General features: G+C 45.9%; 2 protein-coding genes across 7 annotated transcripts in view; one reads left to right on the top strand and one right to left on the bottom strand.

The window, feature by feature from the left end:
• The window catches only part of HABP2 (hyaluronan binding protein 2), a 34,755-nt gene extending 24,796 nt beyond the window's left edge, over nt 1–9,959 (top strand). The window contains 11 exon segments of the mRNA XM_035891507.1: nt 540–668; nt 1,796–1,906; nt 2,354–2,470; nt 2,855–2,974; nt 3,953–4,124; nt 5,272–5,366; nt 5,495–5,741; nt 6,621–6,763; nt 7,112–7,246; nt 8,747–8,892; nt 9,783–9,959. Coding sequence (XP_035747400.1) covers nt 540–668; nt 1,796–1,906; nt 2,354–2,470; nt 2,855–2,974; nt 3,953–4,124; nt 5,272–5,366; nt 5,495–5,741; nt 6,621–6,763; nt 7,112–7,246; nt 8,747–8,892; nt 9,783–9,959 — 1,592 coding nt within the window.
• A 1,448-nt stretch (nt 9,960–11,407) lies between these two features.
• Nucleotides 11,408–12,181, bottom strand: part of LOC104123621 (nebulin related anchoring protein) — a 60,538-nt gene continuing 59,764 nt past the window's right edge. For all 6 annotated transcript variants that reach the window (XM_009635894.2, XM_035891490.1, XM_035891492.1 and 3 more), the window contains one exon: nt 11,408–11,666. In XM_009635894.2, coding sequence (XP_009634189.1) covers nt 11,565–11,666 — 102 coding nt within the window. In that variant the 3' untranslated portion in view covers nt 11,408–11,564. The remainder of the gene's footprint in view (nt 11,667–12,181) is intronic.

The following is a 12,181-nucleotide window of genomic DNA, read 5'->3' as shown; positions in this document are numbered from 1 at the left end:
GGGTTTCTGCCCCCCCACAGGCAGGAGGCACCCGTGCGGCAGGGCAGGTGCAGCAGCCGTGATGCTGCTGATCAAAGCAGCTGGACGAAGAAAACCCCTTCTTGTAGGAACCCAAATCTCCTTTTCTCACTCTGCTGGCAACAGCCACCAGCATCTCCCCTGGCTGCGATGCGGCATGGGGGGCTCGGGGCGCGTGCCCATGCCTGCAGGGCCCCCCACCCGTGTCCCCTGCTGCCACCGCAGGAGCCGGCTGAGAGCCCAGGGCCCCAGCGCCCTCCGGGAGCAGCAGCCAGGGCAGAGCTGGGGCCAGGGGTGCTCAGGGCTGCTGTGCCAGGCGCTGGGCCAGCTCTACCCCAAGGATGAGCTGATCAGCACCTTTGGTCCTCAAGGTGGTGCAAGCTCTAGACCCACTGACATCCCAAATGAGCTGAAGGAGAAAAGGACTGTCCGTCCCAGGGAGTAACTTCTTTCCTACCTTCTCTCCCTCTAGCAGTTTTAATTCCTCTGTTCTTCCACCCTCTTCTCACCCCGCCCTGCAGACAAGGCTGACAACTACGAGTACTACGATGAGTACACGCAAGCGGAGGAGGACCCCTTCCTCCAGCAGCAGCCCTCGGAGGACCCTGACTGGTTTGAGGCATATTTTGGCTACAGCGATACCAGAAAAGGTAGCGCGGAGGGGTGGGCCGGGAGGCGAGGAAGGGGTAAAATCCCAACCCTGCGCCTGCAGCATGAGCGTGGCAGGCCACGGCTGCCAGCCTGCTCTCGAAATGCCTGCATCAAAGGGATGAGTTAGGAGGATTGTTTGCAGTGTTCTGCTTTGTATTTCTCTTGTAAGGAGCCTGTGTTTTATCTCCGGGTTTCACAGGATGGATTCTGATCATGCAGAACATTTCTGATTGCTACTACAAAAAAAGCACAGGCTTATTTGTCTATAGACACTGTAAGATGTAATTGCTGTTTTCATGGGATATATGTTCTGTATTTATGTTGGAAATCAAATGTAGAGCAGGTTTCCTTTTTTTTTCTTTTTTCTCGGTTGCAGGGTTTTTTTGTTTTCTTTTTCTGTTTTGCCAAACTTCTGGAGAGCAGGAAAGAATCCTTGAGATTGCTCAGGGAACACAAAAGGAGAGACAGGGAGATTGCCTGTAACATCCCCTGGGCTATCCCCCAGTACAAAGAAAGCAGAGCTGGTATGTGGCTGTCCCCAACACCAATTGCTCCTGGCAGCCTGGAGTGGGGTGGAGAGGCTGAGCGTGGGGTAGGGAGCAGCTCTCAAGCACCTCTCAGCAGGTGCCTGCTCCCATACAGCAAAAGCCACCCAGGGGTATTACACCATATAGTGGTGGTGGATGGCTTTCCCAGGGGAGATTTAGTGCCACGCTGCAGCCAAGGCAATGCCAAATCCAGACCCCTCCACACTAAATGTATAAAGGCAGATGCCCAGGGCCAGCTCCGGCTCTTAAGGCACCTGCTTCTGCGCTGCCATAGAGGCAAACCTGGCCCTGAGCAAATGAAGGGACTCGCCCCATTTCAGCTCCATCGCAGACAGGGCAAAGGGAGCTGAGGAGCTCCAGACCCAAAGCTGTGAGTTGTTACAGCTTGCAGGAGGCTCTGCAGCAATTCACAGCTGCTCCTGCGGCTGATGAGCTGATGCGTAAATGTGGTACCTGTTACACGGGATGGTGTGGCCAGGAAGGCAGCCTTCTGCGGTCAGAAAATGCGAGAAGGAAAAGCAGATGATGGAGGTGGAGAAGGTGAAAGTTAAACTAAAAGATCTCCATCCTTACCCTAGAAGACCCATGCTCCTCCAACCCCTGCAAGAACAACGGTAGGTGTGAAAACAGAGGAAGCAGCTTCAGCTGTCTCTGCCCTGAGCCGTATGCTGGGACTACATGTCAGAAAGGTAACTGCTCTTCCTTTAACTTCGGTATTTTGGCAACCAATGCTACTGTTACAGCTCTGTCAGTGGAAGCAAACACGGGGCTTTATAAACCCACAGTTTGCTGGGGTGAGGGTTTTGGCAGCCCACCACAGTCATGTGCATAGGTCTCACGCTTAGCTCCCCGCCAGACCAAAGTCTGTCTAAAGAGGTAACTAGGAAAATAGACTTTAGGTGTGCAAAAAGCACTCCTATGTCCCCTGCCCAGGTGGGCAGTGGTGAGCTGCTCGCCGGTCCTGCTTTCTCCATAGATAATGTGAACAAGAAGGGAAATCCCAAGTCCACAACAGACAGATGAAAGCCTCCTCAGGGCATCAGGAGAAAGCGTGTCTTCCCGTGCTCCCTGCCAGGGCGCAGCTCTTGTGCACACACGAGTGCTGAAGAAATACCCCGTGTCTCTATTTTCCACAGTGAAGGACATGTGTTTGGAGAAGAGGTGCCACAGGGCAGACTGCCTGATTACATTGACCCCACCTTACTTTCAGTGCAGCTGCAGTCACCCCTACCAGATACCCGACTGCCAACAAGGTGAGCAGAGCCCCATCAGAGCAGGCTCCCGCTTAGTGGGGAGCTGGGTGACTTGTGGTGGGGACAGCGCAGCGAGGTCATCTCACCACTGACGGTCACCAGTGGGATCTCACTGCAGCCCCCCACAAAGGGTGGTCCTGCTCTGGTCATCCAGCCTGAGCCTGCCGTGGCTCCCATCCATGGGGCTGGTCAGTGAGGTGTCACGCTTGACTTACAGGGTGGTGGTTCACTCACTGGTGAGACCCCTGGTGTTTTTCAAGAGTTCATAAGAACTTGAAGCCAACAGGCTAAGTGGGAGCTCTCTCCCATTTCCATCGGGCATGCGAGTGGCTGTATAACTTCCAGCAGAGTGACAAGGCTGTTCTGTGTCTTTCACATTGACAGCATCTTCACCATGCAGACCAAACCCATGCAAAAACGGAGGTATCTGCATACGGCACAGAATCAGATCAAAATTCACCTGCCAGTGCCCTGAACCATTCAGAGGGAGATTCTGTGAGATCGGTAGGTCACAGCGCCAGGGGAGAGGGAAGGACAAAGCCTCCAGAGAGCCAAGGGCTGGCCTCACCCTGCAGTCCGACTGACTGATGCCATCATCACATCAAGTACCTGACTCCACCCCAGGAGAGTGTCGGAGGAAGAGGCTGACTCCTGCAGCCACCATCAGCAAAGGGGCTCAAAACAGTTCCCATACTGATATTTTCTAATCCTGCTTCAGCAAGGTCCCACTGGTATATAGTGAGCGAGCACATGTTTCCCAGAGGTTGCACGTGTCCCATGGGGAAGGAACATTGGGCTTTCCTTAAACATCCAAAAGCTGATGTAGTAAAAATTCATGTCCAGTTGCCTGTGATGCCCCACACCCGGGGGGACAACCACTGACACCCGGATGGGTGGCCAAGGGCATGGGATTACCCCAGCCTGCATAGAGAACCTTCTGCCTCTGCAGCACCACCATGGGCATCACACCCCACACATATTTCCAAGAAGGATTTGTTTGTCTTTTAAAAGTTGATTGCACTTCAAACTCCATGTACCACTACCTGCTCCACATCGCAGGTGACTTTTCCTCCACCTCACCTATAGGTTAGGTTCACATCCCCACAACCTTCCCTTTGGCACATCCATTGCCCTAGCATGATAGCAGCTCTGTGCCCACTTCTGTCTAATCCTACCGATGCCACTTCTTGCCCAGGCCACTGACTGAGAGACTCTGCTTGGGCATTAGGACACCACTTAGCTGCTAGGTCTTTACCATGCAAAGAGGTTTCAGGCATCTTAAGTCAATCAAGCTTCAAGCTGGACAGATATTGGGACATTACTCTTATTTCTGGCCTATGTAGGATAAGGGATATCATTACATGACCCAGTAGGTCCATCTGATCATCCATACAATGATCAGAGGGCAGGGAAGGGAGAGGAACCACTTTGGTCGAGGAACAACACAAAAGTAATTTTCATATCAACATTGTCTTCCTACAGGACTGAATGATTGTTATGAAGAGGCCTCCTCTGAGTACAGAGGAAGAGTGAACCAGGCAGTGAATGGCAAGACCTGCCTGCACTGGAATTCCCACGTTCTCTTGGACCACCCCATTAATGCCTTTATGGAGGACGCTGACTCTTATGGCATCGGTGAACATAATTTCTGCAGGTAATATTTTGAAGAAGCAACTGTAGAGGTCTAGATGAAAGAGAGCACTGAGGACAAATTGCTCGTTGATTTGGCAAACTGACAGTGTTAAGATCTTACATCTTTCCAGATGCTGCTGACAGGCTATGAGAGGTGCATTCCCTAAGTCACTGTACTGACGTGAGGCTTCCAGAAGCAGCCCTCATTTCCCTGAATCGATCCCTCATTTTTCTTAGGGTTAAGATAGGTATAGAGATAGTAAAATGGCAGAAGCCCCAGTCCCTTTTCTCAGGCATCTTTGCCAAATCTTATGAAAGAGCATCTTTGGAAGTTTGGTTCTCATATGGGAGCCTGAGGCTGCTCATCTCAGCTCCTTCCCTGGTTTCATGGAGATTTCCCATGCACCAGTACAGGCTGGGGGCTGACCTGCTGGAAAGCAGCTCTGCAGAGAGGGACCTGGGAGTCCTGGTGGATGACAAGCTGACCATGAGCCAGCAGTGTGCCCTTGTTGCCAAGAAGGCCAATGGTATCCTGGGGTGCATTAAGAGGAGTGTGACCAGCAGGTCGAGGGAGGTTCTCCTCCCCCTCTACTCTGCCCTGGTGAGACCCCACCTGGAGTACTGTGTCCAGTTCTGGCCTCCCTGGTTCAAGAAAGATGAGGAACTCCTAGACAGAGTCCAGAGGAGGGCAACTAGGATGATAAAGGGACTGGAGCATCTCCCCTGTGAGGAAAGGCTGAGAGAGTTGGGCTTGTTCCGCCTGAAGAAGAGAAGACTGAGAGGGGACCCCATCAATACATACAAATATCTTAAGGGTGGAAGTCACGAGGACGGAGTCAGACTCTCTGCAGTGGTGTCCAGCGACAGGATGAGGGGCAATGGATACAAACTGAGACATAAGAGGTTTCAGTTGAATATGAGGAAAAACTTCTTTACTCTGAGGGTGACGGAGCGCTGGAACAGGCTGCCCAGGGGGGTTGTGGAGTCTCCTTCTCTGGAGATATTCAAAGCCTGCGTAGACAAAGTCCTGTGTAACATGCTGTAGGAGAACCTGCTTTAGCAGGGGGGTTGGACTAGATGATCTCCCGAGGTCCCTTCCAACACTTGCCATTCTGTGATTCTGTGATTCCCCATTCCCGTTAGCTGATGCTCTCAACTGTTCCCTTCAGGAATCCTGATGAAGATGAAAAACCCTGGTGCTACATCAGAAAAAATGGCAAAGTGGAATGGGACTTCTGTGATATTTCACCCTGCTCAGAAACAGGTAAAGAGTTAGAAATGAGCTGTTTGGCAGTGTGTAGGTGGTCCAGAGCAGCAGGTGGCTCCTCTCACTTAACTCCCCCAGTCTGATATTAACTCTGCATTATACATCTGCTGTCTCTTCTGACGCAGCTGAAGAGAGCCCATGGCTAACAGACAGCCCAACAAACCCAACTGGATCAAACAAAATATTCAAAACATGTGGACAACCAGAAATTCAAAAGACACTCAAGAGGATCTATGGTGGAGCTAAGACTGCAGCTGGCAAACATCCCTGGATGGCATCTCTGCAGATCAAGTCTTCAAAGAGGAGCAAGCATTTCTGTGGTGGAGTGCTAATTAAAGCATGCTGGGTTCTGACTGCTGGGCACTGCATTGAGTAGGTGCATGTCCTATGCCTAGGGTAGATAAACGTATACAAATCCGGATGGGCATTAAAGACAGTTTGGAATCCAATTTATTTGCAATCCAAATGATTGCTGGGAGTCAAATTGAAAGGAAAACATACATGTGAAAAAATGAACACATATATGAAAATATACATATACATAAAATTGGTGCATGTAGGCATAACAATTAAACTTACCCTCCACTCACCTAAAGTGAACTAGAATAGTTGTGTGAGAGGAAAAGAGAAGGAACGTAACAAAGTTTTGCAATGTATGAAAGAAGGAGTCCATGAAAACCTCAGGGGATATTGGGATGCCATAAGCAACATCACATATTGCATCATAAATAAGATCTCCAGAACTGCCAAAATATGCTTTTTAATTGTTTATGTGCCAGCTAGCTTAGAACATGACATTTCCTTCAACATTTTTGTTGAAGAGGTTGGAAACCACTATCCTTGGAAATCAGTAAGTTAGACACTGGGGACCATTCCAGCACCGATGATTTTAAGTATGCCCAAACAATGGCAAGCAATTGTACTCCCATGGCTCCGCGAGCTACCACTCATCATCACAGCCCCAGTAAGCAACTGTGTGCACACTGCTGCTCTGCCTCAAAGAGCAAAGAAAAGAGTATTCATGCAGCTTTAAATCACTCTGTGTCATGACTGCAACAAGTTAAGAGCACATGTATTATCTAACACCACCGTGTCCCCAACTTAACCCTCCTGTAATGATCTTAGGAAATCTTCTGGCCATGCTCTACAAGAGGAAGCAGTATCTTGACTTCCAGATACCAAAGATGCAGGTTTTCACCACCACTGATAGACAATGTCTCCATGTAATTTTCTTTTTTTTTTTTTTTCCAGACAACCAGCAGAAAATCTCCAAGTAGCCCTTGGAAAGCAAGACCTAAGGAAGAGAGAGCACCAAGAGCAAATATTTGATGTGGAGAAGATCATCGTGCATCACAGATACAGAGACAAGGATGGTGTCCCACTCAATGACATTGGTAAATCCCTTTTATTGAATATTCATGTGGCTCGCCTCCAACCTCAGTTGTTTGAAGCACTTCTCTCCAACTAAAGTCAATGTAAAATTCTCATTGAAATATATCCTGGAAACAATTAGGCCAAATTGTGGTTCAGACCCTTTTGAATCTTTGGGATGTGAATTATGATGGGCAAGGAGAAGTCACTGGCGGGGGGAGGTAAAAAAATAGGGGCAGGTCCAGCATGTAGTGCAAATAGCACATCAGGTCCATGCAGCTTTGCAGAGGGTTGGGTCACAGGCTAATAATGATGGCTAGGGATCAAAATTAGCTACAAATACTTTTTGTTGTTGTTTATCTTCTCTCCAGCACTACTTAAATTGAAGCCAGTTGATGGTCACTGTGCAGTGGAAACAAAGTACGTGAAGACAGCATGTCTGCCGAACTTCTTCTTTCCCGCTGGGACTGACTGCTTCATTTCGGGATGGGGCGCAACAGAGAGAGGTATTTATGGGCTAGCTGGATTTTGGTGGGTACCTCTGTGGCAAGGTGGGCTGGTACTTGCAGCAGCAATTGCCAGACCCAAATGTGGACCTAGGCACTTAGTGAAACCAAGACATGGAATTCAAAACTAAGGACTGCTAAACCCTGCCATGGAAATTACTCATTAGCAGAAATCTCCAACTGCTAGACCAACCAAACCTTTCAGAGTTCTGAAAAATTCCCTGACGCGTTTTTTTTGCTTGCCATCTGACACACCGCATCGTGGTTTCATCTGAAGCCAGCAAAAGAAGCAAGAAGGTATCAAGAGAGAGGCTATTGTATAGTTTGTGTGTTTCAAGACAGGACCAAGAAAGACGGGAACTTTCACATGGTTTTCCAGCCCATTGGGTCAGATAAAGCTTTTCAGAAGCAGCATCTGGATCTTCAGATGCGCTGAAAAATAAAAAAAAAAATCCAAAGCTTTTCAAGTTTAACCAGCTCTATCCAAAACCTTTCTTGCCCGCGGTAAATCCTAAGGGGAGAAATTACTATGCTTAAAAAAAGATAATGGCAATTTTCTGAAAAATGCATTTTCTCATGTTCTGATTGATGTGTTGCTGTAAAGCAGCAGAAGGAAAATGTGTCACTGAGGCTGCAGTAGGTGTCCTAGTGCTTTGTGACTGATACAGCCTGATACGATACATAGGACCAAATTCTCCCTTCTGATGTAACTCTCATTGAAGTCCACAAGAGACAAGTGTGTTCATTTGATCAGAATGCACCAACAGAATTTAATGGACATTTTTTAAAAGTTCCAAATAAAAAGTCTCTCTTAAAAAGGGTACGGGGAAATTTTTTTTTTCCCCCCAACAAAGAATATCAAGTACCCTGTACGTGTTCAAACCAGATTGGCTCCTTCTTTGAGCAGAGCTATTATTAGCATTTCAGGAAATCACTGCAGAAATGGAATATTTCCTGAAACTCAAGCAGAACCAAACTTATAAACCACCTTTAATTATCTGCAGATGTAGTGCTTTGAAACTCTGGCCATTGCCTTTAGATGTCAAGTTATGTCTTTAGATTCACTATAATTAATCATTGCCCTTAAATATTGTATGATTTCTCAGTTTTCATCTGTTTCATTAGCCCGCATGTTAAAACATCTAATGGCACCAGCCTGAGAAGTGCTGAGCAGCTCCAAGTCCCCCTGGGACCCGTGGGAGCTGCAGACGACCCGCACCTTTGAAAAGCAGGATTACGCGGGTAGAGCTGATCGGAGCCAAATCCCAACAATCCGACCTTGGTTTTGTTCAGGCAACAACTCTGTGTCCTGAGTGAAGCTTCCAGGCTCCAACTCTAACCCTTATCATTTCAGACAGACACTTCCCAGGCTAGCCCATGCACCCCCCAGCTCTTCCCCCTTCCCATCCAAATGGCAAGCAAGCTACTATTTTGAACAAAACCAACAAGTATCAGGATTGGGAGGAAGGTGACTCCATTTTTTTGGTGCACATCCCATAGGTGATATATCTCATCAACTGTTAGATGCCAATGTCAAGCTGATTTCACAGACGAAATGCAACGCACCAAGAGCATATGATCTCTTACTGGATGAAAGCATGTTTTGTGCAGGAAATCTTCAGAGACCCAGAGCTGATTCTTGTCAGGTCTGTTGCTTTTTCTGTATTCGAACACTAATTTTTTGTGTAGTCAGGCTGTGCAGAGTAATAACTTTGGCAGGGTGCTGCATATGTATCTGTTTCTCCCATCAGTGTATTTCAACAGCCATCATCTTTCTTCAGTATGGTTTGAGATGTACATCCCTAGAGCTAATGTTGTCACTGTCAGACACAGGCAGATCTATGGAAGACTAGCCTGGGAAGTTTGGCTTCTGAGGCAGTTTGTCATAATAACCTGAAAACTTGCCATTTTTCTCTCAGTTTTCTTATGGCCTCTGCCATGAGCACCAATTTGGATCTGATTTTCACTATCAGAGATAAGACTTGCAGGGAAAGTCAGGATTGATATTTCTTTTCATTACAGCTAGTGCAAATGTGAAGCAAGTCCATATTTGTACTGTTGTGAGACAGGGAAGAGTTTGAGCAATGCTCCCTGAGGAGCAAACTACCACTGCAAGCATACTTTGCAACAGAAATCACCAATAAAAGAAAAAAATGAGACCAACCAGCTCAGCATAAAGTTATTCTGAGGGGTGTGGGAGAGATCAAGTGTTTTCATTTACACCAAGGATCACATCTTTATCTTCGTGAGCTTAGGCTCTGAATGCCTGGCACTTTCATGCCAGGCAAATTTCATGTGACCTGTCAGATGTACATCACAGACCTGAACAAACAAAAATTTACATCCAAAAAGTTTGGTGTCATTTGACCTGGTTCCAGAAGTGCAAGCCTACTCAGGAACAGAGCAGCATCTGATGGTACATTCGATAGAAAAAAAACATCATTACAGCTTCAAAGTCTTATGATGGCAGAGGAGCATTCTCATTTTGGTTAACAATTTGCTTCATGTTTTGGACATGTGTGCTTTCTCTCATCAGGCAGACTCTGGAGGCCCGCTAACTTGCGTAGAAAACGGCTCCTACTATGTATACGGCCTTGTGAGCTGGGGTGATGGGTGCGGGTTAAAAAACAAGCCAGGAGTTTATACCCAGGTGACAACATTTCTCAGTTGGATTAAATCCAAAATTGGGTCTGAGTCAAGGTCACTTCATTAGGAGACAGCTTTGGAATGACAAATGGTAAGCTTGAATTATTTACTTACTCTTATCATTTCCCAAATGCCTCCTCTTCGACCAAAAACATTATTGATATTTCCTCATGGCCTACATGGGGCATCCTACATCACCACCTTGAAAACAGCCTTAGAGTATTTGCTAGGAGGTCAAGTGACAGTTTTCCTGTTGGGGGCTTTGAAATAAGCCCACATTTTTTAGGCAAAACAGATCAGACAGTAAAGCAACTCCATTGCTTCCCCAAATCAATCAGAGGCGCAGCTGCCAATGTTTCCAGTTCTGCTTTTCAAGCCCTGAAAAGTCTGCAGGCTCAGCTGCTGCCACCCATTCCCTCTTCTCCTCATGCTCCTGGCTAAGGTGTATTTTTTCTGCACTCAACAGGCCCTGACACCTCAAAACTATTGGTGTGTGCTCCTAAAGCCAGTGTCGTTTTTCACATACATAAAAATCATCATGTGCCTATGTTTGCAAGACTGCAGCCATTGGAGTTATCTGAGGAGGGAGGATCAGGCAGGAGATTTATTTTTAAAAGCACTTCTGTAGGGCAAATAACCACAAATTCCATCAGTGATGCATTCCAGATTGAAAAAGCAAAAAAAAAATTCACTATTAGAATTATCCACTTTATTCCTGATTAGAGGATAATTACTTCTTATGCTCCAGATCTACAGTGGTATATATGGGCTTAACTTCACTTCATACCAGCGAGACATAGGGGATATTAAATACCATTAAAAAAATGGGTCTGAAGCTATTGGGTAATTCTTGGGCTTTCATGGGTTTTGCAAGTTGAATTGTGTATTTTTTTTGCCCAATGATTCTGGAGCCCCATACAGAAATTTGAAAAACCAGAGATTGGTATCAAATCAGGACGTAAAGAATAGACATGTTTGTGAAGAGTCAATGCATTAAAATAGTAATGTCCCTCCCATCTGAATTCCAGGGTTTACAACCTTCTCTAAGAAGCTACCTAATCTATCAATAGCTACCCATATTGCCATAATTTCTAACAAACTAATTCTGATTTTTTGCTTTGGAAGATTTGAAAAAGACTGAAGAACTAATTGTGATCTGAATACATCCTGTTAATCAAGAACAAACTCTCTGATGTCCGCCAAAAGGCGTGCCCTTGGTTAGTCCGTGATAACTTTCCTTCCACTGGCCTTCGTCTTGTTCTTCTGTTAAACCACTTGAACCACACTTCTGTATTCTCTTAGGTCAATGGTGCCAATAATCCAGGAATATAAAAATCTCCAAAGATTACAAGTATGGAATAGTATTCATCTGATTTATTCATTACAAATTATTTTATATTCTACCATTCACCTGTAGTACAAAGCTGAGCCTGCCAGACACCTAGTACTAATTTCATTTACAGCCTTAAATAAATACCAGATTGTGTAATACATACAGTGATAAAATATCCACACAAAAATGTTATAAAGATGTTATAAATTGCAATGTTTAGGTTGCTTTTTAAAACAAAAAGGTTTTAGACACCCTCTATTGTGCTTCCCAGAAAAGAGGAAGAGCTACAGGATTTGCAGGACAAGATAAAAATCTATTTGTGTTATTTCATGTTTCTGTTTACTTCTGATACAGCTGCATTTTCCTTCTTTTCACTTGCAGAACTTCTGAAGCATCAGGGTTGACTGTGACCTGCTGAGATCCGTCCGTCTCCAATTGGTCCTGTTAAATCAAACCCAACTAAATTGTGAGGACAGCCAGTGGACAGGACAAGGTTTTAAAAATTATTAGATAAAAATATTTGTATATTAAAAATCACCTCAACTGGCAAACAAATGAGAAAAATCTGAATCACTGCTCTGCACTGAGCAAATCTCTACAATGGAAAAGTGCAAAAAATGGAGCCATTCCTGTAAGTTAGATACTACACATATCGAAGGACTGAACGTGCTCATGTCCTAATTTCTAAATTGAGCCCTAAATAAAGAGCAAACCAGCAAACACCTGAGTTCCAGGTCGATTGCACACCTGTACATTTCCCTGGGACCATCACATCATTATCATATGTAGGACTTAAGAAGATATTGCCTGCAGTTGCCACTGCCTGCATTCCTCAACCGCAGTTATAATTTATTTCCTGAGTAAATTTCCAGATGGGAATGTAAATCATGGCTATGCCCTGTTTCTCATGGGCTGGCTTATTGTTTGACTTGTTGCCAAAGTTAAAATTTAAATTA

This window comes from Egretta garzetta, unplaced genomic scaffold, assembly GCF_000687185.1.
Source record: "Egretta garzetta isolate BGI_Z169 unplaced genomic scaffold, ASM68718v1 scaffold273, whole genome shotgun sequence".
NCBI lineage: Eukaryota > Metazoa > Chordata > Aves > Pelecaniformes > Ardeidae > Egretta > Egretta garzetta.
This window is presented reverse-complemented; position numbering and strand designations above follow the sequence as displayed.